The sequence below is a fragment of the Lampetra planeri genome, unplaced genomic scaffold (genome assembly GCF_965212315.1).
Source record: "Lampetra planeri unplaced genomic scaffold, kcLamPlan1.2.h2 scaffold_1131, whole genome shotgun sequence".
Lineage (NCBI taxonomy): Eukaryota > Metazoa > Chordata > Hyperoartia > Petromyzontiformes > Petromyzontidae > Lampetra > Lampetra planeri.
This window is the reverse complement of record NW_027613842.1, coordinates 1-25559: the sequence shown is the minus strand read 5'-3', so window position 1 is coordinate 25559 and position 25559 is coordinate 1. Positions and strand designations below refer to the sequence as shown.

The window sequence follows — 25559 nt, the reverse complement described above, 5'->3', positions numbered from 1 at the left end:
ATCTACAGCTCGGCGTGTCTCTAATGGAAACGGCTTCCTGTCACTTTCTAACAGTGGGCTGTCATCAGTCCGACCTCACTTGATTACGATGTCATTATTTCACCTGGAACAGAGGGAGTTAAAACCACCTTCGCTCTTCTTAGACAATTGGCATTCACATATTGTACGTTAATACTTAAGTGTGTGGTTTATGTGACAATTTCAGGGAGTTTTGGCCGCTGGAAGGTGAACAGCTTGGCCCTGGAGAGGCAGGAGAACAATGGCTTTTCTCTGCCTCTGGACCCAGAGTTCCTGCAGGCCATTCGGCAGCTGGGCAGGAGGCCCAGTCTCAGCGCCATCACTGACAACATCATTCGGAAATACGGAACCCACTTCCTGCTCTCAGCGACACTGGGAGGTAAAGAAATTAAAGTGAAGTGGATGATTTTATTGGAACAACTTTTAACATGGGGGGGAGTTCTGTTTGGAGGATATTTTCAACTGGACGGTTTCAACTGGAAGAGCTTGAATTTATTGTGTCTGTGTTCTATTTTCGATGTTAAATAGTGATGTGGCGGGAATCCTCATCAGGAATCTTACATGACTTTGCATTTCCATAAGATCTAAGTGGACTTCGCTGCTGAATTATTTCGGGAACATGTTGCAGCACTGGAATTAAACTTGACTCAATAAATCTCTGATTCCACACATGACAAACGAGGTTGTTAAACAGGGAGATGTGTGCAGTGTTCTGAAGACAAGTGCCTCTATTTCCTGCTGCTAAAATACATCATATATTGTGTCTCTCCAAATTAAAATGTAATTCTCCATGAACCCCTAATTCTGTTTTAAAGGATTTTCCCATCAGTCACACTCCTCTTACTGAATGCCAATTACTGATCTTTAACGTTTGTCTTTCAAGATGTGATCTATAAAACGTCTCGGTTCCTGCTGCAGGAGTCAAACTTCCTGCCAATTCCATTCCAGTTATTTTGAAGATGAATTATTGATGTTTACACTGGTTGTCTGGATATTTGCATTTGTGAAATTAGGTTCTCGGCGCTAATTTCTTGTTGCATCCGAAAATCAATCTGTTTGTTGGTCTTTGAGAAGGTCACATGGGTGTTTTAGGAGGAAGGGTCTCTGCTGAAATCTGGATCTGTTCGTCCATTTGCAGGGGAAGAGTCATTAATGATCTTCGTGGACAAGCGGAAGTTGAGTCGGACGGTGGACGTGAGTGAGTCCAATGGGACAGCAGTGAGTCTGGAGGCTCTGCACCAGCTGGCTGCGTCCTACTTCATCGACAGGGAAAGCACCCTGCACAAGCTGCACCACATCCAGATCGCCTCCACTGCCATCAATGGTACCAACACGCTGCTCTCCTCCACCTGCCTCTGCCTCGAGGCATTAAATCGACTCTTTGTATCATTTATAAATTCAGCAGGTTGATGATGACATTCATTATTATGTTTCTGCAAATAAATATTACTGTATTTTTTTTTTTTTTTTATCTTTCCTTCCTTACACAGTAATTAGCTGGTAAGTTTTGTATAATTAATCATAGTTGCCAGCCAATCAGAATACAGTTTTGGTGTTTTTTATTCAGTATCACAAAGCATCGGACAGGCGTCCAACAAAAGTTCTATCACGCTACTAAAATTATTACTGATACTAATATGACACAGTAGGTCTGAGTTCATGGAGCCTTTATGTTTAATTTTATGTTTAATGTTTAATGTTCTTTATCAGTAACACTGAAATGAGGACAAATCTGCAAACTTTTACAGTTATTTCAGTAATCCTGCTTTCTGAAACAGGCAAAAAATGTCACTTTGGCCTACAAACATGCAGATTTGACTGAGCTCAGTTCGTCTCGGTTCATAATATTTTCATTCCACCAGGGCCAGCAGCTTGAAAGTGTGAGAAGCTACTGTTATTTTAATATGAAAACCGGAATAAATAAAAAATCTGGATTGTCATCTATAAGTAAACACGGCTGCGATTCAGAAAACATGAGACGGTAAAATAATGCTGATTTCTTAGTACAAACAGTGACGCAGGGGGCCAAGATGGAATTTCAAACCACAGAGCTTCAGTTGGAAGTTTCAGAGGTCCTGAACGCAAAAAGACAGAGGGAGAGACCTCACTTCGCTCACAGCTGGATTAGAGACCTCCATCCTTCATAGCAGCACATACTGGCGTCGGCATGTTCTCGTCCTGTCACGAGCAGGTAGTAGAAAGTACAACGATACGATCCAAGCTGTTTGATGAGCCGGTAATGAGACTGCAATCATGTGCTTTGTGAATGTTTGCTTTGTTGAATAACTTGAAATAAGCTGCTTAAAACTTAAATCTGCACTTTTTTTCCACTCTCTCCATATTTAACTTCGTACCCGTACCTCTGGAGGTGAATAATGGACAGAGTTTATGTGAAATAGCTTTTCATCAGCAGAATAAAACCATCACACTCTGAACAAACCTGTTGCACACGCAGAGAATCATCTGGTTGCAAAGGATTCTTGACTGTTGGTTTAAAACAACAAATGTAAATCGGTCAGTACACTTTCCATGTACACCCATGTACACTTTCCTCAACACTTTCCCTCCTTATTTGATTGATGACAATCCCACTGCACACAATGTTTCAGCCGGTTCTATAGATCAGCTGCAGTCACATGTGAAAGTCCTTCAAACATCCCCGTGCTGCCTCCAGTCAAATATGATATCCCATTCGACCAAATAAACACCTGCAGGTTAGTTTTCACACCGCCCACCTCTGCAGATGACAAGTGTTCTGGGACAGCTCAACTCCTCAGAGGCTGTTATCCAAGGAGCTGATTCCGACTCTTTTTCATGTTTGATTGACGGCGGTGGACATTTTTCTTTGACATCTACTGTATGTACAGTGGACTAATCCTTCCATTGCTCGTGCCGACAGTTGCTATTTTTGCCTCCTGTGAGTCTGGAAAACATGACAGCTCACACGTGCTCGCAAGTTCCTCGCTGGCAATTTGTTATTATTTTATTGTGCTGATTCTGATACTAAATGTGTATTCTTTTTTATTTCCATTTCATTTTTCAAGAAGGATAAGATTTATTTAACACTGTCATGCACATTTAAAAGCAGCACGACTGAACTGTTGAACCAGATCTGCTGCCTCGTTGGCGTCGCTATGGCAGATTCCACATCTGACTTGACACCCACAGTCAACATTACTCTTTCTACACGGGCCGAACAATCGTCATTAAAATGCATCTATAGTTGTTTGTTTACCCTGCAGACACACACACACACACACACACATTACCTCCGAGGGTAAGGTCATTTGTAGATGGGTAATTATTAAATTCACCATCATCTTCCTTGCTCAGCTTGAATAGTTTGATGTGAAATTGGAGCAGACGTCTACAAAAGCTCACTACCAAGAGACCTACCAACAAAGAGATGAAACGAGTGACATTGTTTGCTCCTCTCCTTTGTGTGTGTGTGTGTGTGTGTGTGTAACAGCATACTATGCATATCAAGATATGCTTGTGTATGTAAATCTGCCTGCATCTTACTGCTTAATACCTTCAGGGTGTGTTCATTCATCACCCTGTCTCTTCTTATCAGGCTGAGTAAATTGAATCGGCTGAGTTTGCCCTTTGCACTGCAGCCTGCGTTCTCCAGCGTTTCCTCACTCACAAGTGTTTATACTGGATTGTGGTAGACAAATGATTCACGTCATAGAGAACAGGTAATATCGGCAGCCTGCAAACACACCGACTGCAGCGGTCAATGTTTGTCCTCAGCACTTTGCCTGGATCCCATATACGTCTTTGTATTGTTGGCTTTGTGAGTGCATTCTCCAGGAAACGGACGTCTCGGGGTCAATCAAAAACTGTGAGGGATACCACAACTACTGGGAAGATTTTCTACAAATTAGAAGGAGAGGAACAGACCATGATAAGATCAGATCCAGGAAAAAATGGGGCTTGTCTGGTAAGAATCTTTCTGCATGTGGCTCCGGATTACACACAAACAAGACAAAAACACATAGGACGTTGAGTTCTCAAGAGACTCTGTTGGTTCTGCCTCGCTCTAACTGCTCATCGTACCTGACTGCTGGCAAACATGTCGTATCCATTCATTTCTCCGATAAACTCACAGGGGCCCTTGAAGCCAAAATGAAGTGCCATCATCCCTAATGAAAATGCAGATGCATCCAGATGTATGTGATGTTTCCAGAGAAGAAGCTGCACGTGATCTAGAGCCTCAGCAGAGCAGCGCTGTCTGACTGCATTTCCACTTGTATAATATAAATGAAAGCTGAAGATTTTAAGGGGGCTAAACACCAATTGGTTGAGCGGTATATTGTGAGAGGGGGGATGTTACTTTCTTCACCAGGTAGAAAAGCACGAAGCGCAGCCACTGACGTCACTGGGACATCACAGTCTATTTACTTCACTGCAGCTAAAAAACTAAACTGCTTGCCTTTTTTTTCTCAGCCATTTTTCATTGACCTGTCCTCAGTGATCGCCCAGCATGCAGTCCATCAGAGATAAAACTCTACATTCTCTAAAGTGTATTGGCAAGAGGACGTTGAGCTTATTTGGCAGCCGCCACCGAACCAAAGTGCTGCTAAAACCCCTCTGATTGAGATGAATGGAGACAAAGCGCCCTGGGGTACATCTGTTTTGTGCAGCTTTTTCAGGTGACTGATGGAAAATATTCAGTGTCAGCAGCCTATAAGCCTGAACATTATTTTTTTTCTCACTGATGAGGAGGATGTCTAAAACAAAGATGCCTTCAAGAAAAACACTGGTCCACTGGATTGCAGAGATTATAAATTTGGAATACTAGAAATGTCCAGCCTGAAGGCCCAACAAACTGAACGCAGAAGCACAGAAAATAATGAAAGTCGAAAGGGAAAATGAGACAAAATGTCCCTGCTGTTACGTGGTGTGATGAATCAGCTCTTCCATTCCAGTAAATCCCTTGGAGAGCTTCTGTCATTTGTCAAACATTTTGTGTGGAGAGTTAAGGTGTCACATGAAACTGAACTCAGGGATGAGATGAGGATGCACAGGAAACGTGCATCAATCACTGCCCCCGACTGTATTGATGATTCATTAAACCAAAGTTGGGAGGAGAACATCATTGACGGGGAGGAGAAGCGATAAGGAAAGTCTGACCCAATTTGCCGCGCATGTCTTCGGTGTTCAGTCAGTCATGCAGCGTCACGCTTCATTCGTCGCAGCAGAAGAAGAAAACACAAGTTAGACGAGGCTTTCTGAAATCAGATAATAGCTGCTGAGGAACGGTTGCAGCTCTCCCAGATTGGGGCAGTTTTGATGGCACGATAAACAAAAGAAAACCATCCAACAAGAGAAGAACAAGAAGACAGAAAGGCTTCCTGCCTGTTATCACTGATGTGGATGAATAATTCAATACATGCTGATGTTTTTGGAGACAGACTGAACATAAATGTCCTCTGTCTTTTCAAATGTCTTCAATTTAACCTCAACCCAGGAGCGTCTTTGTCCGACGAGTCATGAGTTAATGCACTTTGTTTAAATAGAAGGACGGGATTTGTGGCGATAGTTTGGTGTCTGACATCAGATGTAAAGATTCGAAGAATTCCATTTCCCCCAGCAAGGATTTCTAACTAATCTACTGGTTTGAAAATAAACCAAGTAAAAGGGAGTAAAAGTGAAAACACAATCAAAGGCCTCTGTGTTTTTTTTAAGTGTCTGGTACATTAAATAGCATAGCTCATACTTATACTCTTACAGAGACTTGGTGGAAATAACAGCACATATAATTTGCCAGCACAGATCCCCTCTGCTCCCCACGCCTTCCAGGTTTTTTTTTTTCTTTCTTTTTGAGGGCACACAATAATCTCATTCTCATGCTACTTTCTTCCTCTTCCCCTTTATTCTTGCTCATAGTTTATGAGCTTATCCCTCACTGCTCGACACTACAGGGTAAGCCAGTGCAGCACAGTGCTCTTAAAATCCTCAAAGACTGAATAAACAGACAGAAATGCATCTCAGATGCAAATGTGGATTTGCACATCTACTATTCCTTGGCGATTAAGCAAATGACAGTTCTTGGTACGGCAATTGTAGGTGCAGTGAATGAAGCCGTTTTCAAATGAGCGATGATTTTCATGAAACATTAATGCCGTCGTGTACTTTTTTTCCCCCAGTAAGCAGAAAGTGCAGCCATTTAAAGTCCATTGTTGCTCAGGCATCTGACAACACAAGCTCACTAAGTGACATTTTATGCTGTTTTTGTGGAATAATTCATATGCGGGTTTCACAGCGGGGCTGAATCTTCATCAGGAAAATGTTTTTGTCTACCTGGTCTAACGATCATATGAATTCATCCATCCAAATACTGGTGCAAGACTAGAAATCTGACAGAACTGCTTTTAACGTTGTTATACTGATCAAGGACAAACTATGAAATAATGAATGTACACTTATATTTGTATTTAATACGCCAATACCTTATGCATTACCTACAGTCGTCACAGTTATTTAGTTTTGTGTATTTTTCTAATTATTATTTATACCCTGTAATTGCTACTCGGAGGGAAAAGAGTATTCCTGAAGAAATGTTTGGGATAGTACAAGACATAATATCAAAGAGAGAAAGCGTTTTTGTTTAGTGGCCTCAGATGGAATACATGCTCTCTGCGTGTCCTTCACAAACTCTCACGTTGACTTTCACGGGACTTCACGGACTGGTGGAGTTCACTTGTTAAATGTTGGGGCGGATCCATTAAATACTGGCAGGAGTGTGTGCTCTTTGGATCGGATTTTATTCAGCGAAATTTGACATTGATGTTTATTGTCCTATGGCTCCTCTTTTTCCTCCTTGCCGTGCTCATTTTAAAATGACAAAAACATACATTTCCAGCAGCATCTAACACCTGAGTAAGGATGTGCGCACTGACAGGAAGTCGCCGTCTTCACCGTTCCAACCTGGTGCAGAGCACAGCTGCTCCGTCGCCATGCCAAACGGAGCTTCTGGCTCTCACCTGCTCCACAAGTTCAACTGTCACGAGCCGGCCGGTGCCCTTGTGCACAGTGTTGTCAAAGACTGTCTGTTGATGTCGACTTTTCCAAGCAGCCGTGTTTTCCCCAAACAATGTGTTTGCTGAGTGCTTGCAGTAAAGAGCGTAATGTGGAGCTTTAAAGGATGCCTTCAGGGCTCACTGGGGAATGTTTGTTTGCTGCTTGAATAAACAGACTGGTAACAAATCAAAGGAGAAACCTGAATAAAGAGTACAGATACAACAAATACCGGTGCTTCCTTACAGACATTCCTTGAAATATTTAAGGGTCTTCAGTCGCCGATCTCTTCCCCTCATAACTGAACCAGTCAATAATTAAGCCCAGTAAAACAGATTTTTAGACATTGAAGCTAACGACATGCTGCTATCGATGAGATCACAGTGTCTATTATCCCCAGGAACTAGTTCATCATTTACAAATCGTCCATGTTCATAATAGCAGTTTCACTCTTTCAGCAGTAATGGCTGACGTCATAAACCAATATCTGTTTAAATGACATGTCTATGGTGACAACGATATCTAGTCATGGTTCAGTCTAGTTCCCAGCACACACAGAGACATCAGCACGGTGAAACAGCAATGAATGATGGTCCGTTTTTAAGGAGTTGGGTCGGAGGATGAAAAACCAGCCAACGCTAATGAAGTCGGTGTGCTTGTGCTCTATTAACCCAAAAGCCTCTGACCATCAGATCTGGGCCACTTGTCGACCATAAATTGATTGCTGTATTTAGGGCCGAGTGTTAGCGGGCTGCGTGTCCCATTGCTGGGTCATGTGGGCTGTTTTTTTTTTTTTCTATGCTATGTCTTAAAAGTCCACATGATTAAATATTTATATTTGTGAATCTTGGCATTCACCCTTTATCTCTGGGTTCAGTTGTGAGTCAGAATTCCCTCGTGTTGCTCACTGGCTAGTTCTTCTCGGCTGATATTGGATAGCGTAGGAGAAAGGGCAAACTGCCAAACCACTTCTGTGGTCAGAGATGCTTATTAATGATGGACCATGAATCTGCATTATAATCTAAGTTAATCTATCAATAGGACATTTTGGCATAAAACACAGGTGAAATGAATAAAATGAAAATGTCTTTGTCCCACTGATGAAAGGAACGACGGTGTTTGTTTAAATGGCTGCGACAAACAGAACGGGCTCATGATTACTATGACGTGTTTTCCCTGGAGAGGTCTCGTTGTTCTACAAATGCCAGACACATTGAAGTTTCACACGTGTTAAAGGTGACGTTTGCTGTGACAAGTGTTGAGCCACAGTATTTATGGTTCATTAACACTGACTCCGGTCACGGTCCCAACGATTGTCGGATGTTTATTCCTAATGCACCGCGTGCGGCATGCGGAAACATCCCAAACTGCTAGAAAAGACCAAGTGCAATTTAACATCCCATGAAATGCAGCTGTTGGTTTTTGCGACACAGTCAGGACAAATTAGCATGTGGGCAATTAGGGCACATTAATATTTGCTCCACTAAACCAACTCATGCAGAAGGTCTCAGCGCAAATATATATTTTCCCAGCAAGGTCTTGAGAAGTGACAAATGTGAGAGGGATTGGTGGATTGGTCGTCCAGAGGGGCTGACTGCGCAAACCCGACCTGCTCCACTGGCTTCTTCTGCAGATGGTCTCATCTCTATGCATAGAAAAAGATTCTATAGATTTGCATTTAGTCAATTTTCCTTTTAAAATCAGACGTCTGTCTGTGTAAAAAAATCATCTCCCGATCTCTACAGAGGATGCTGAGACTTTAATTAATTGTGTTAATGTGTTGGTAATAAAAAAGAAGAGGATAATAGAAGCTCTATCTTTTCTCTCACTCCTGTAAAATAATGTCACTTAATTAAAAAAGATGATCAGCATTGTAAATTCAAACTATTAACTCTGGTGCTGTTTTTTCTCAGCGGTGAACTGAATAATGACCTTTATCAGTATGCATCAACAGATTAAATTCATCCTCAAATCTCTACTTTCCTCATTGACCTTGTAGCAAAACTAGACGTCAAAAGAAAGATAACTTTCTGCCCAAAGCGGAAAAAAAACTCTTTTCTCTCCCAACTTCTTGTCATTATAGCAAGGAGATGTGATTATTCTTATTGGACCTGTGGGAAATTATCAGCTAAAGACACCATCATAGTGTTTGGCAATTATTTGCAGTGAGCTGAATGGATTTCCCTTCAGGTTTGAGGTTTATCTTTGCTTCCCATGGAGGCCCCAACACTGAGTGAGTTCTCTGAACAGACTCGTGGGCATGTACAATTTTTAACATGGATCTGTAAACCAGTTATGAACCATATGTTGCATTCAATCATTTCTCAAACGAACATTTCTCAAATGAGATCAAATAAAGTGTCTGTCTGTCTGTCTGTCTGTCTGTCTAGCGTCTGACCCAAACAAACGTAGTGTAATGTGATTCATTTACACTCAGACACTTCAACAAGCAACAAGTCTCAACTCCCATTGATATCTGTTGAGTGCTTATATTATAGTAGGCAATATTATATCATAGTTGTCAGTCTTGGCAAGTATCATTGGAGCAGGTGAGTGCCTTTATTCGGATGTTATTAGCTCAACTGGTTGTGACCTTTCTACAGTGTATTTGTAATAAAATAAGCCGCGAAGAGCTGCCTACAATATTTGCGTACGGTTCTCTCTGTACAGCTCTTATCGAGTGGCGTTTATTCTCACATGGATATTTTGCGGCCGCCCACACAGGCAGCTCTCCATGAGCAAAAACGTCTCTCATGAAATTGTCAATCATCTTACAAAGTGTGTTATTTCTAAAAGAACACGGGAAAAAAAAAGCTGGAATGATTGTCAGTGGTTGAAGCGATCATACCTCCTGACAACATAATGCCACTGTAGTTCTGGTTTCAACTCCAACACAGGTGAGTTAAGACTGCCAAATGCCACTCACCACGTCATTTCAGCTCACACTCTCCTCTGATGGAACACCAAGAAACAAACTAGGCTGAGTTGTGGGATTCCATAAGTCACCTCTGACACTTTTATCAGATGGGAGTAAGGTACTAAATATCATAGTAGTACTAGAACTTTGGTTGTGGACGGACAAAACATACAATTCAAATCCAAAATGCAAGTCAATTAAACAAGAAATATGCTAAGTAAAATAAGTATTTACATGGAGAATGGGGCAGAGCGGTGTTGAGGGACGGCGGATAAAGCAACGTTCACGAACAAAAAAGAGCTTTGTTAATATTTAATGTGAACCAACCAGTTTGAAACTTAAAATGTCACTTAACTTGACAGAAAGATACAATTTGCGTGTTAGATAGCGTTTGAGTTGTTTATATGCTGATTCCCAGAAGCTTTCCTGTTGTGCTTCTTCTCTGTCGTTCTGACGCGTTGATTATTTTGTTGCTCAGTCGCTTATGTGTGAGGTCCTAAAACAGTAGATCATTCCTGCTGTAAAACACTAAGCAACAACAACAAAATCCTCAGCCTGAATATGTACAAACAGCATCACAGTGGATTTGACAACATACGATCACCAGCTCACAGACCCAAACAAAAGATAGCACGGTTTAACTACTGATTCCTCGAGGGTTTCAGACAAGGATGTTCACTTTTCTCCTTCTTCCTCTGCATATTCATAATCATCAGTGGGTTTCTGTCTAATATGGATCACTGTTTCTGTTTCCCACTTTTAGGTGACGGAAACAAGGACGGGTCCTCTCGGATGCAGTAACTATGACAACCTTGACTCTGTCAGCTCTGTTTTGGTTCAGAGCCCCGAAAACAAGATTCATTTGCAAGGTTGGCCATCCATAATTGAACTCTCCCAATTTCTGATGGAACTGTCACAGTGTCTTTTCTCCAGAAAGCTCATAACTGCAGCACAGTGTGTCAGAGGGAATATAGCTTCGACCAGTCTTTTTTTTCCCCCCCATTTCTTTTTTTCTTACTCAGAACAATCGCAGAGTTGCGATCTCACACAGTGTGACCTGGGACAGAGAAGCAGAGTAGAGCAGCAAAGGTTCATGTTTAAGTGACTCAGCATGTGACAAGGAACATCTGAGCAGATGCCCGATGCACAGAAAAACAAGCAGACACTAATGACCTGCTTTCAGTCATTTCACAGATCTAGAAAGTTCTGCAGTAACTGAAGTACTCTGAGTGCTTTCGTCAGTCATCCGTGTGACATTGCCGTGTTTTCGTTCTGTGTTTGTCCTTCCTCCAGGCCTCCAGGCCATACTGCCAAACTATCTGAGGGCCAGGTTTGTGCAGGCAGCTCTCAGCTACATCGGATGTAATGAGGAGGGCCAATTTGTGTGCCGGGACAATGACTGCTGGTGCCAGTGTGCCGTGGACTACCCACAGTGTAACTGCCCTGAGGTGGATCTGAGGTCCATGGAGGCCAGTTTGCTGCAAATCCGAGATTCGTGGAACATGGCCAACCAAGACTTTGAGGAGTCAGGTCAGAGTGTTTTCCTTGTCAAAGACCAAACCTGCTGAGAACAAATCACAGGACAAAGGTATCAGCGGCTGATTATAGTCGAGGGAAGAAAAGAAAGATAGGAAAGACAAGATAATCACACATAACCTGGAGCTGATGAACTCAAAATCAGTTTGGACCAGTCATTTGGGTCTGATGGTCTGATGGAGGTGGGCTCAGAGCCATGTGCAGAGTCTGTGGGCGGGGCCTAACACCACAACAACAAAAAAGAGATGGCTGCTGCTGAGTTGGAGGTATATCACTCGTTGCCAGAATCTGCATCTTTCTGCATGTGCGTCTGGATTTCCAGACACCACACATCACACTTGGTGTTGAAAAAACACTGACAAACCAGCCTGAGCCCGTCATACAACTTCATAAATACACTGCAAACCATTCGGATGCAGCAAATACTATGCTAACATGTTTGAAAACCACTCAGCTGAGTGCTCAGCTCCCCACAGAGACTGTTTGTAGACAAATTACACTGTCTCCTGTCTTGACCAGGAAATGAAACGGTAACAGTCATGTAAGAGTCGGTCAAGAGTGATTGAGTTGGAGGAGGGCTCTGCTCCGCAGTGTCAGGCACCCAGCCATGTAATTCTTATATAATAACTACTACAGCTACGAGCTCAGAACTTTTAGATCGTACTCGTGCTTTTCAAATAGAATAACATAACGTGCCTTTAAACCATTTGGAACATTAATGGTTTATCGCATTTCATAACACTGACTCGTAGCTCAGGAGTAATCACCAGTCACGTCACCTCCCGAGCCATCTTTGCATTCTCTTTGAGCTAATACAACCGTAGCAGACTGTCAACCACGAGCACAGTCTCTGTCTCTGCATTAAATTACCATTATTGAAGGAACTATCAGCGGCAGAATGGATCTGGATATACTGTATCAGTCATTTCCAAGTCTCCCTAAAGCTGTTCATTGCTTTCTGATAATAATAATAATAATATCAATCAATTTATTGTGCCTTTGGCACTCAAGAACACTATACAGTAAAGAATGTTGTATAGAAAACATACAGTTAACACAATCTAAAACAGTAAGATAAACATCAAGTGCAAAAACAGTGAAACGATACAAATCAGTCCCCCCAGGAATATACGGCAGATTTCAAAGCCCTCCACGTAAATCGAAGCAGTCCATGGAATATAGGGGGAGGTGTAGAGTATTATATTTTACATGTAGATTTCATCCCGGCCGCTAGATGTCGCAGCGATTCTTGGGAATCACAAGAAGTGCACTGTTTTACGTGGCATTCCCTGTTTGTTGAGTAGCGGAGTGAATTAGCAAGTAGCGGCTGTCAAAATGACAAACGTGGAGCTACGAGGAAATGTGGTGTATGGTTAGGATCTCATTAATGATCATTAATGATTAATGTCTTGTGTGATATGACCGTCTGTCTGCAGAGCGTCTGCTGATATCAAGTCCAGATCAGCACCGACCATGTTCCATGATGTACAGCAGAAATTGTGGGGGATGTGTTGTCTCCCCACATAAACTCTATGACCAATGACCGAACAACATTTGCGGTCACATGACTTTCGTTGACAGTTTCTGGACTGTCTGAGTTTGTCCCGGATGAAAAACTGGAACAAGGTATAATTCTTGTTACAAGACAAGAGTTCAACCATAGTTTGGTGAAATGTTTTACACTTTATAAGTTATGGAAATAAATCTGCCCAAGAGGGACAAAGAGAATATTGAAGTTGATTTTATAACCACAGTTTTTCAGTGTTTTGGTTTTGCAGTTAATTTCTTCATTATTACATAAATTTGCTGTATAACTGGTCATTTTGGGTTGTTCTTTAATTCCAGTGGAAAATCAACTTTCAAGTTGATTTTCAACTTTGATTTGTTGTCAAGGATGACATGTTTATGCACGTTTCCTGAGTGACATCATTGGTACTCAGCACGCAATCATTTATCCAATAGAATGCACTGAGAACTGAGTTTCTGTTAAATGTAAAACAAAAAATCCACTGAAGTACACATTTATAAAGGATGTAGGTGAGAAAACTTGCAGAGGTCTCATGTGAAAATGTCAAAATCTATTTGTTATAATATGATAATAATGTAATATCATCAAACTTGTTTGCTAAAAATTTAAGCAGCAACAAAGACATAAATCATGAATTGTGAGCTTCATGATTTAACAATGAAAAACAATCTGTCAAATAAACCTCTTAAAAACACAATGTTACATGATGCTCACACACCAGTGGCACAGATCTGACAGCGTGTTCTATTTTTTAAAATCACACAAAAGAGAAGCACTGTCACCTTCCTGGATTCATTTGCTGACGAGATAATAATGACAGATAAAGAAAGGATTATCCAAGGATAAGGTGGCGTTGTCGTGGTGATAAAATAACGGCCTGCTTCAGCAGTAAGTTGCAGCTTCCAACACCACACTGCCCAGAGACACGGTGACAAACACTGGTGATTCCAAACAGCATTTGAGAAGTCAACTCACATTGTGTCGCACTCACTGTCTCAGTTTTCACTCAGAACTATGTCAGCTAACACCAGGGAAGACTGAACTATGGGACAATGGTGAAAAGAAGTGATTAAGAAGGGAGGACAGCAGGAGGCTGAGAAGAGCAGACGATGTTTCATGTGACTGCATAATGCAGCAAATGCATTTACACAGTTAGTGAAAACCTCCTGTTCTGTCCGGTTTGACTGATGGAGACCAACCTCAACCAGAGAACACGTTTCACTGTTATCCTCTCAGAAATTGCCTTTAGGACGGTTGTACTAACACAGGGCCACTCCAAGAGCTGGGAAAGTCACATTATGGAAAGAGTCTAATCACCGTTGTTGCCGTCTGCGTCTGAGATCCACGGTGTCAGCCTTCAGATTAATGAAGGTCATTTCATGTGGTTTGGTCCATGTCAAATAACTTTGCTCCAAGTCGTTGAACGAGCCTGTGCTCACCCCTGACGGTCAAACACATCATGGTGTCACTCTGCCCTCTGCGTCTGATGCCGGTATCAAAGGGGATGGGAGACATCCATTCACTCTGATGTAACTTCCCTTTTCATCACCATCACACCCTGACACCAACCACAGTCTTCCTGTGGTCATTGCTTTTTCTACTTTCACTCTACTCCTCCACAATGACATCGCTTAAATTAACTCGTCCCACTTTGATGTGATGACCATCCTGGACATTGGAATATGTGCTGCAGTCTAACGCTAACCACGCTAACTCCCCACTGAAGGCCAAGGATGTGAAGTTGAATGCTGAAGGATGAGAACCTTCTCCATGCAGTTCAGCACAGCATGAACTGCATGGAGAAAAGCACTGACGTGCCTTTTTTAAAATGTCATCAATGCTATTATGAAGTCATTTATTTGTGTCGGCAGTTCAACCCGTGTGACAGGAATGGGAGAAAGAAAAGCCTCAGTGAATTAAAACTGGTCAAGCATGGTGCTGAAACCACCAGGACTCAGGCTCATGTAGCATTTCCTGTATGTGTCCGGAGACACCTGCCATCAACAAATCCCAGTAAAAGACTAAATCCCAAAAATGTCTCCAGGCTCTCTGGAAGTTTCTAAACATTTGGAATCAAATGAACAAATATGAAAGTTTGTTTTTCTTCTCCGCCGGAGGTTTTTATCTCATCTAAGCACATGCAAACCACAAAATGAACCCAAATCCCTTTTATTATATCTTATTACAAGCTGTTTAATCATGTTTTTTTAATTTCACAGGAACATATGATACACCATCAGGGAGGTCATTGAAGCCTAATTGGTTTTCTAATCAGATGCAGTAAATGCTGGATAATTACAACCAGTGGAGTCATTTTTATCGTCAGTGTTCTGCTTTTATTGATTCCTATACAAAAATTCATGATATCATTAGCCAATGCGTTGGTCATGCAGCTTCAGTGGAGAGCGGCTGAGAAAGTCTATTTTGTTTTCCAGCTCTTGTGCACAAGCTAATTTTTAGCGCAGGCATCAAACAGGATCTGTTTGCCTGGAGCAGCTGAGCCCATGTGGCCTCTGCAAAGTGATTCTTTTATCTTCTTGGTCTGAATAAACAGACTGTATTTAGAAGGAAGCGATGTGTGTATTAGTGTTCGCCTCTTAACTGGCCTGTCTTAACCCTTGCAGATGAGTTCCAGAACTTCGTTCAGAGGCTTCCCACGTTTTACGCTCTGAACACATCTGCCGTCCAGTACTTCTGGAAGATGGAGCCGTCCATCCACCAACGCTACAAGCGGCTGGAGCTCAGCACCAAGCAGCTCTTGGGCAAAGCGCAACGCATCGCCAACAAGCTCTTCACCCTCAGCAAGAGATGTGAGACTCAGCCTAAAATTGTTCTGCTGAGAGAGAGGTGAGAAGCTCCTGGAACATCCCCGCTGACCTCGCCGTGCATGTCCGTATGCGGTCCTGCATGTATGAAAATAAGCAACATTCCAAAGCATGCAAGCCACATCACGAGTCCTTTTCAAGCGGTGTCCATTTATTTTCCTGGGCCGACTCCTGGCACAGCACTTTGTTATCCCGTGAACCAGGCATTATGCTAATAATACATGCAATATGCTGGAGCTTTGATATTCAAGCGAGGTCCCACTAAAGTGAGCTGGTGAAACTCACACTTGACAACTTGGCTGCAGTCCCATCAGGCCTCCTTTACATCCAGGAAATCAAAGCTATCCTACTGTGAAATTAAAGTTTGCAGTGTTTTAAGGATTGACACTGCGGTGCCTGTGATGAGGAAAAAAAATGTTTTCTATGTATCCTCTGTAGGCTGTTCAACCTTGTTGTGTTTCTAGACAAGAGAATCGTTCATACGAGCTCATGATCAGATGTAGCCCTGTTTGGTTTAGGTTTTATTTCAGGGAGACATCACGTATACCTCCTTTGCTCTGGCGGCATCACTCAGCCATCCACTGTTTGATTCAAACACTGCGTTACCTCTGATAACATTCATCAATAATCTACAAAACCAACCTTCCACTTACTATATGGGACTGTTTCAGGATAATGGCTTTTTTTTTCCCATTTGGCACAATGAGAGAGAACTCAGGAGAATCAGGAGAAATAAGTTCTGGAGTGCACAATTTCTACTTTATTTTGCGATGCTAACAAGTTAATACTTGTCATTAGAGCAAGAATGTTGGTATCATATGAACAAGTTACATAGAGGCAGAAAACACTTGAGACATTAGCAGAGTGAAAGTCACTCGTGCTTGTCCAGTGATTCCAATGCGAGTGTTGACAGACGGGCACTTGGAGATGTTCTTTAAGAGAAGGGCCAGTTTGGCTTGTCTACATTAATGAAAAGATCGAGGTTTGGGCTGATGAAATTACTTCCTGTAGAGGAGGCATTGTGGCAGGGATGGTTCCCCTGTTTAAAATGTATAAAAAAAATGACCCTGAAAATGATATTAAACATGGAGTTTTGATTATTAGATTATTTAGATTATTTTTCTTATTTTTTTGCAGAAATTGGTCAGATGTGAGGAAAATTATAATAAATGAATTACCAATTCTTCTCCAGTAAGGTAACTGATAACAGTTGGGTTTAGTTTGTAAGTAAGTCCCCAAATGAAGATCATTTGATTTGATGCAGTGATATGACAACGTATGAAGTATTCTGATGGAGCCACACAAATGGTTTTAATCTCACATCGTGACAGGTCTGGGTTTAAAAAGAAATGGACTGACTTCCTACTCCACCAACATCACAACAGCATTTTCTCTCACCCTGAGTTTGTCCTTACTGCCTTGTGTAATGACTGAGTTCATGAAAGACTTGTTCTCTTGGTGTAATAGAAGAGAATATCCAAGCTTCTTTGCAGCCATTATTCAGAGAAAGAGGCACATTCATTCTTTGTCAAACGAGGAAAAAAAGTAAATACTGTGTGCTTTTTGTAACTTCACACCAAAATCCATTCTTGGGTTGCCAACTCTCACCTTGGAGATAAGGAAATATATATATATCTCCAAGGAGAGCGTATGTATTATTGTATGAATTAGACGAAGCAGAATAAATGAATGAATTATAGTGATCAAGCAGCACAAAAACGCTCATATGTTGTTGTTTTTTTCGAAGAAGTAGTGTAACATTCTATGGGGGGACAGAAAAGTTTCTGTTGAAGTGAAAATTGAAACCTTGGCAGTGGCAGAAAGTGGGTTTGTGTCAGTGATCTGTGTGAAATGAGCTGACAGACAATGAACAGATTGCAGAGTGAGCACCCAGCTTCTCTTTGGCCCATTCTGCACACTGTGTCTCCATTACAGTTTACATGTCCTGCTGACACAGTGCGCGTTAGGATGGCGGAAACAGCTTCCTCTCTCCTGCTGTGCACAGCCTCCACTCAAGAGGTGAGATGTGCAAGCCGAGTCTGAAGGGATGAGAATTCAGAGAAGCTGCAGCAGTTCACACTTTCAGCACAGTAAATAATCACGCCTTTTTTTTCCTCTGAACATAGTAGGTATAGTTTCCTCTTTACTGCTAGTGGAATGTTTTTCCTACACTGTGCTTAAAGGCATCAGATGCTCACATATATATTTCATACAAAGTCTGCTGAGAGAAGTCGTTGAACGCTGCTCCCATATTATTTCAGACATAGTCATCGTATCATGCAGCCGTTGCCACATATGTGGGAGTCCTGGATCATGATCATTGAGTGTCAAACCTGTGCAAAAATTACTCCTGGTGAAAATTAAGGGAGAGAAGAAAAGAAAAAAAGGCAAATTTTCTAAATGTGGTTTTGAGAAGTCAGTCCAACTGCCTCTGCTTCCTCTACCAATCACACGTGGCCTTTATGGCGGTCTATTTCAACCAGCACCTGCTCTTTCAGCATCCACCTGCATGTGGACATGTCAGCTCATCATTTCCCAATGATAAATAAATGGCATAAATATCATTGGGATAATAATAATACACTACCCAAATATTCAGCATCAGCAAACTGATTGATTATACAATAGAATAATTATACATCATGTCCCCACTTTGACCTAATACTTTACTACTGTACTATTTGTTTATGTGAGATAGTTTTCTAAGGTTATGATGAGAAAAACATCCTCTTAAGCTGGAAAGGCACAAACCATAGGAGCTCATTTACTATGAACGAAATCAGTTTGGCCCGATCCCATGGGTCTATCTGACACAGGTGGGCTCAGAGTGATGTAAAGAGTGTGTGGGTGGAGCTTAACAGGATGACCACAGTGGATGTGTCCTCAACAAACAGTAGCTTGAATTGTCTTTGGTATCAACAGGAAACAACTTGGATGTTTCTTCACTCTGGCCCAGAACCTTCAACTTTCTCCACTTGGGTCTGGTTCTCCAGACATGATAAGACATATCATCATAACTATAGACTGAAGGAGGGTCAGAACTACTTCCATTGTCTTATTGCTGGAAATAAACATGAGGAAATGACTCATGGAACTCTCGGTCCAATTTCATCTGCATCTGACTCTGACACCCTTTTCTGTCTTTGTTTCAGACCCTTAAGCCACTGGCTGACCTACATCCTGTCCATCATCTACTGCAGTGAAAACAACCACATCGGGTCGTACCAGGAGGAGACCCGGAGCTGCTCCTGCCCCTACGAGCACCCACCCTGCCAGGGTGTGATTCCCTGCACCGTGGGTGAGGGAACATCCTGCGCCTCCTGCTCCTATGAGAACCGCACCCGCTGCGCCACCTGCAACCCAGGTTACATGCTGAGCCAGGGCGTGTGCCGCAACGAGGTTCCCCGACTCCACTGACCATTACATCGGCTTCGAGACCGACCTGCAGGATGTGGAGCTGCGCTACCTTCTGCAAAAACGTGACAACCGCATCAACATCCACGGCATCTTTGTCAGCAACGATGTCAGACTGAATAACTGGTTTGACCCGTCGTGGAGAAAGCGGATGCTGCTGACGCTGAAAAGTAATAAATACAAGTCAAACCACGTCCACATGCTCCTGGGAATGTCCCTTCAAATCTGCCTTACCATGAACAGCACTCTGGACCCTCTGTTGTCTGTCTACATCAACCCATTCGGGGGGAAGTCACTCAGAGAGTTGGATCATGCCCATTGACCAGAACAACTACCCAGACTGGGAGAGGACTAAAATTAGATCTCCCCTATGACTGCTACAACTGGACATTAACTTTAGGGCAACAAGTGGAAAACATTTTTTGAGACTGTTCACTTTTACCTGCGGAGCCGGATCAGAGGCCCCTTCGAGCAGCGGAAATGGAACAGTATATTATGAGCCCTTGGAGTACCTGGAACCCGGGCAAAACCTTGGCTACATGAAGATAAACAGCATCCAGGTGTATGGTTACAGTATGCACTTTGACCCTGACGCCATCCAGGACTTGATCTTACAGCTGGACTACCCATACACTCAGGGGTCGCAGGACTCTGCGCTGCTGCAGCTGCTGGAGATCCGGGATCGGGTGAACAGGCTTTCCCCCCCCGGTGCTCAGCGTCTGGACCTGTTCTCCTGTCTGCTGCGGGCACCGGCTTAAACTATCCACGACAGATGTTGCCAGGATTCAGGCAGCGCTGCAGACCTTCAGTGCCAAGCAGCCCAGTTCAATGGAATATGAAACAACTAAATTATGTAGCTAATAAGTGGGCCGGCATCCAGCTACACAGATGGCGGAGCAGTTATCACACTCGCCTGATGATGGTTAAAAGCAATTGTTGAGCTGCGTACGGGAAGTTTGGGGGACATTTCCAATGTCAACATGATCTCAACGGGAGCGTCTGAGATTGTCACGTCAGCTTTCATATGAATTTGTACGACGTAGAGGATTTCACCAAACTTGCCTCATATTTTTTTTGTGTTTGTTTGGTTGCTGGTTAAACTCTTACTTGTTGCCATTACAGAGAGGTGACGGGGACATTTGAAGACGGCACAAATCTGAATCACTTATAGTAAACAAGTACTTGTGCTGTTGCCGTATTACTCGATCAATGTAATTTTCATTTCAGCAGTAACTATTGTTTCAACATCAGCATGTTTTTATTTGTCTGTTCTTTTTTTTTCACTTACTTTGTCATTTTCCTGTGGTATTTCATTTTCTGAGGGTGACTATAACATTGATAACGCTTAACTTTAGGACTTGACGGGCACCTCGTCGCTATGAGCTTTCCATGCAACAGTCGATCAGAGTTTTGTATGAAAGGAAAAAATAAATAGATGTATTACTCCGGATTTGCTGAGATACCACAATCACAGTATATGTTACATGTGCTTTTATTTTTATAAAACTGTTGTTTGTGAGAAAAAAAAACAAAACAAAACAAAAAAAACAACACAAAAAACTGTCTATAAAATGTAATATACAATTTGTTAATACACTAAATAAAAAACATTTTTATGTGTGGTCTAAAAATAGTGCAAACCATGTGATCTTTTGTAGTCATTGATTCTTAATTATTTGAATTTTGCAGCAATGGTCTAAAATTAATTTGATAAATTGGTGTGATTTGTTTGAGGTTAGATGATGATGGCCATGTATGGAACACGTAGTTGAAGCACAAAAACATCAGCTGTTAATGTGGCGCAGCAAGATGGAACCAAATCAATGGAATGCGTGTTCAACTTTGTCTTTTTAACAACATCACCATTTATTTTATACGCTCGCAAGAACTGGGGGTGAAAGGGCTGACAGACAGCGTAGCTTCACATCAAATCGATCAAACTTTTCATCAAAACTTCCATCTCTGTATCAAGTAAAAACAAACTAAAGTTACATGTTTGAAGGTTTCTGTCTGTTTCATGTTTTGGGAATTTGCACAAGAGTTGAAATGCAAACTGTTTGTTTCAAACAAATATTTTTTTCTGCAGTCAACTGTTGAGATGGACGTCTGTCCGTGATGCCACAGTTATGTTTATGTAGCTCAAATGAAATAGTTATAAAACTATTTATCAGAACAGAACACATCCATAGTTCAACACTTCAAAACTGAGATATTCAAGTTTTCTGCAAAATCTTTGATTAAAACCTTTTAACATCGACTTTTAAAGCACGATACACAATAAAAACATCTCTCGAATGACTCAAGGTCTTTTTTTCTTCAACTAATGGACAGATTTATGATTTTACTCATTGTGTAGAGGGGAAGAAAAACGCACCTGTTATTGAAGACAAACAGTTTGATGAAAGATTCACAACTCACAAACAACACATTAAATGCTCGGAATTCAACACAGTAAATGAGACGTTTTAGGATTAAAAAACATCCTTTCCTGTGTTTCTGAGGCCAGTCTGATGGCCTGTGTGGTAACAGGTGATAGATGACCGCTGAAAACAGTATCAAAGCTCCTTATCTCAGATGCTTCTCCCAGTGGATCATGGTCTTTTGTAATTTGCAGGGGCACTATGTCCCACTCCGAGCCTTGAAATGAAAGTATCACGCTGCAATTAACATTATTATTTGTTTATACACCAAATCAGGATAAACTACTACTTCTACTACTGATAATAATAATAATAATAACCTTACAGACTGTTTTTTTGCAAAATTTGTTCAGATGTAACTCAAATCAGTATCCCTAATTTGAATACACACAGTTGAGTTTATGCTGTAATTAAATTGTTTCACAGAATTAGTTATTCCTCCATGCTTCATCTCTCACATACGTCACACAAACTGAAAGTTTCTGATGTTTATCTGCCCTTATTGCTGCAGTTAATAGGTTAAATAATAACTCAAAAAAAATCTGTGAGCAGCTAAGTTGAATCTATTGACTTTCTGAATCAATGTAACGCATTAACACCCCGCCAGCAAAGACTTTCTCCTTTCTAGCATTTAACTGAACAGAGCATCAGCCCATCTCGCACCAAAGGGTCTGGCGTTTTGTTCAAATCATTATTTGTTTTGCAGATTAATTTTATTTTGGAACAACTGGAACAGTGGGTTATGATAACAATCAAACAATATCTGTGTGGAATGTTTTTCTTCACTTTAGATCAAATCTCATGCCAAACAGATGTCTGAGAGCAGAGAGGGCCAGGAATCTAATTCCATCATGCTCACAGTCTCTCTGTCAAACCAAAGCAACCAGAAAGTCAAATAAATAAGATTTAGTGAGAGAACACACTGACATATGTCAGTAAATTATTCACAATTGTACGTCCATAAGGTATTTCCAGGTCCTAATAGGGTGTAAAGTATAGCACAGTTGATATTTTCCACCAACAGGCCTGAGTTCTTTGAAACCGCACAATATTACACTGAAACATTTCTATCTGAGCATTGGGTTGATGGTGAGTGCTCATCAGTTTCCATTCTTCATGTGTTTGTCTCCAGCAGCAGCATTCAGCCTGCACCACTTCGCTCTTATTATTCATTGTGCTGTTTTGTCTGACTTCAATCTGAGCTGTGGCTCACTGTCGAACAATCTGTGCAGCTCTTTAAGAATGCACTTCAGCTGTTTTAAAATGTAAAGTGTGAGATAAATAAAGAAAATGTTTAAAAAAAAAGAAAAAAAGAATGCACTTCAACATTCGCCACTCGGGCAACAATCAAGAAGCACACTACTCCCAAAGTGACCCCGGAGCCACAGCCTCTTTCTCCTCCAAAACCAAAACAATTACAGGTTGGTAATGGCCTCGTGCCGCACTAAAACAGAATGCCCAAGAAGGGAAATGAATGGTGGATGAAGGTGACGATGTTTCCATCATCTCAATGCCAAATCCTCAGAGAAAACATTTCCCGCGACGGGCAGTGGGCCGCAGTGCCTCAACCTGCCGGGCAGCAGCGGTCCTTTTTACGAGGAAGCTGATGAGACGGCAGGAGTAATTCTCTCCATATCACAATAAATGATTAAAACGTGAAGGAGTTTTGGAGGTTATTGGCATTCATGTGGCCCACCTACGGCGTACTTGAGCAAAATTTTCCCAAGAACAAATGTTTAGAGGCGTAAGTTATTTTTATGCACGTTATGTTTCCTTGCCAAAGGGGGTATAAGTGAATCTAATTCAGCAGCAATAAAACCAAATTAATGGACTACAAGCATCAGAGCACATAAAGAACTAATTCCATCTGAAAGTTACATTAAAACGGAGGATGTGTAATTGCACAGAGAGTCTATAAAAGTAGTGATTTGGTTGAGCCAACGCAAATGTGTCACTGTCAGCTCCTCTACGCTCTGGTCAGGACAGAGGTTCAAAGCGGATTCAGGGGAAACTTCTTCCCCTACGTCATCACATGAAGCCTGAATGGAACTGGGTGGGTGAGGTTGGCTTCAGCGTAGTTAACGTTGGACAATTTACACTCCAGACCAGTGCTCGTCTCTGGAATGTAAATTGTAACCATGATCAATCTCAGTTCACAAATCTATGTGATTTCATTTCTAAATGGCGATTTCCAGACCCCCATTTTCCTCTATTTTTCTCCAGTGCTGTTTTCCTGAGTATTACGCGGATAAAAACAATCTACCAGATGATTTATGTCCTAACGCTCTGACAATCACCCTGGAGATGCCCTCTCGCACAGTTTGACTTGTGCGTTATATTTCATTTATCAAATGTGGAGCATTTGGTGACAACAAAGACATAGGGAGATTGTTTAATACTTTTGTCAGGGAGCATCTGACATTCCATCTGAGGTCCATGTTTCAAAACACACACACACACACAAAGAGGACCTTTCTGAAAAATCAAACCTCGCTGACCAATCTTGGATGGCAGCCTGTGAGACCCAGCCCGTCCCCTGAACATACTGACACAAAACAAGCAGTCCAGCTGTCACACTTTGGTCACAATCTTTGGGTCGTGTCTGAAAAAATGTAACCAAAAAGAGTGACCGCCGTTGGGCGGCTGCTCCCCGCAGAGAGTCTCATCAGTTGTCATAGTTTTATACAAGTCACTTAGAGAAGGGTTTTGAAGCAACATACTGACATAACAGTAGCCTGCTGAATCCTACCTACCCGTTCAAAGCGATGAGATCTTACAACAAAACCACATTCCACGCCTGCTATCTCATCCTTGCCCGACACATCTCCATTACAGTTTGGTGCCAACATCAACGGAACAGATACAGCAAACATCTGATGGGCAAACAAACAAGGCAGGGAAACACACACCCTGGTCATCAAACTGGACAAATCTAGAATGAATCCGTACAACAGTGCCGCTCTGCATTTACATTCCCCACGTCAGTGTCACCGTCTTACTGCAACAGATCACAGCTGCTGATACCAGTTATCAAACTCTTGCACTGATCATTTTATGTGCAATTTAGGCCCCTAAATTAGCCTACATTTTATGAAATTATAAATCTTCAGATAAATAAATGAGGCAGCTTAAATTAAATATTTGACGTGTGTTTCTACCAATACTTCAAAATCCCAGACTAATTTGACATAATGTGACACACTCTGAAGCCCGGCAGCTCTTTGTGATTGGCTGGTTTCTGCTCCGCAATCAAACGCTCCTTTCGCTCTGCAGGATTGTAGGAAACTGTCTAGGCGATTGCTTAAATTAAACTTGCATTTGTTGTTTTCCAAATAGGAACACAATGCAGACCCCCGGGTGTTTTTTATAGCAGCACTGTATTGAAGAAAGCTTGTCTGAAGTAACATTTATCAAACTTTTCATGGAGCTCTGATCAGAAAACAGCTATTTCTGCTTTGGGCTTTCAAAGCTCTGTCAGCGCCAGTAGGTTTCACAACGCAGCCCATTTCTGTGGTCTCTTCACCTTCTTTAAAGAACAGCAAAACAAGGAATACAAAGGGATGCTACAGCAACCAACATATGCTAACTTCATATCCTCAGAAAGTAGAAAGGAAACACACTTCTTTTTGTCCTGCACTTTTTATCTGTCGCGCTTTGAACATCACAGCTCGCCCTCTTGCCCAACCTAGTTAATACGTGCCAGAAAAAAAGTATGTTGTGTCCATTTCTACTCTGATTGCTTGTGATAGCAGGAGCGCCATGGTTTCCTCTGGGGGTTGAGAAATGCTCATTTGAAAGATCGCCCAGACGTGCATGGAGGTTACCAACCTCAATTTTTGATGCAGTGGCTCATTTTGTGTGTCTTCCTCAGGACTCAC

General features: G+C 41.8%; 1 protein-coding gene across 1 annotated transcript; it reads left to right on the top strand.

The window, feature by feature from the left end:
- Positions 1–205: 205 nt before the first annotated feature.
- Positions 206–20122, top strand: LOC144738698 (BMP/retinoic acid-inducible neural-specific protein 3-like; the record flags this gene model as incomplete). Its single annotated transcript, XM_078621690.1, is given in 12 exon segments — positions 206–397; positions 1157–1339; positions 10720–10827; positions 11252–11488; positions 15647–15869; positions 19000–19249; positions 19251–19544; positions 19546–19614; positions 19616–19660; positions 19662–19718; positions 19720–20007; positions 20009–20122. Coding segments are annotated over 12 exon segments (2060 nt in total), but the record flags the coding sequence as incomplete, so codon positions are not given.
- Positions 20123–25559: the final 5437 nt, after the last annotated feature.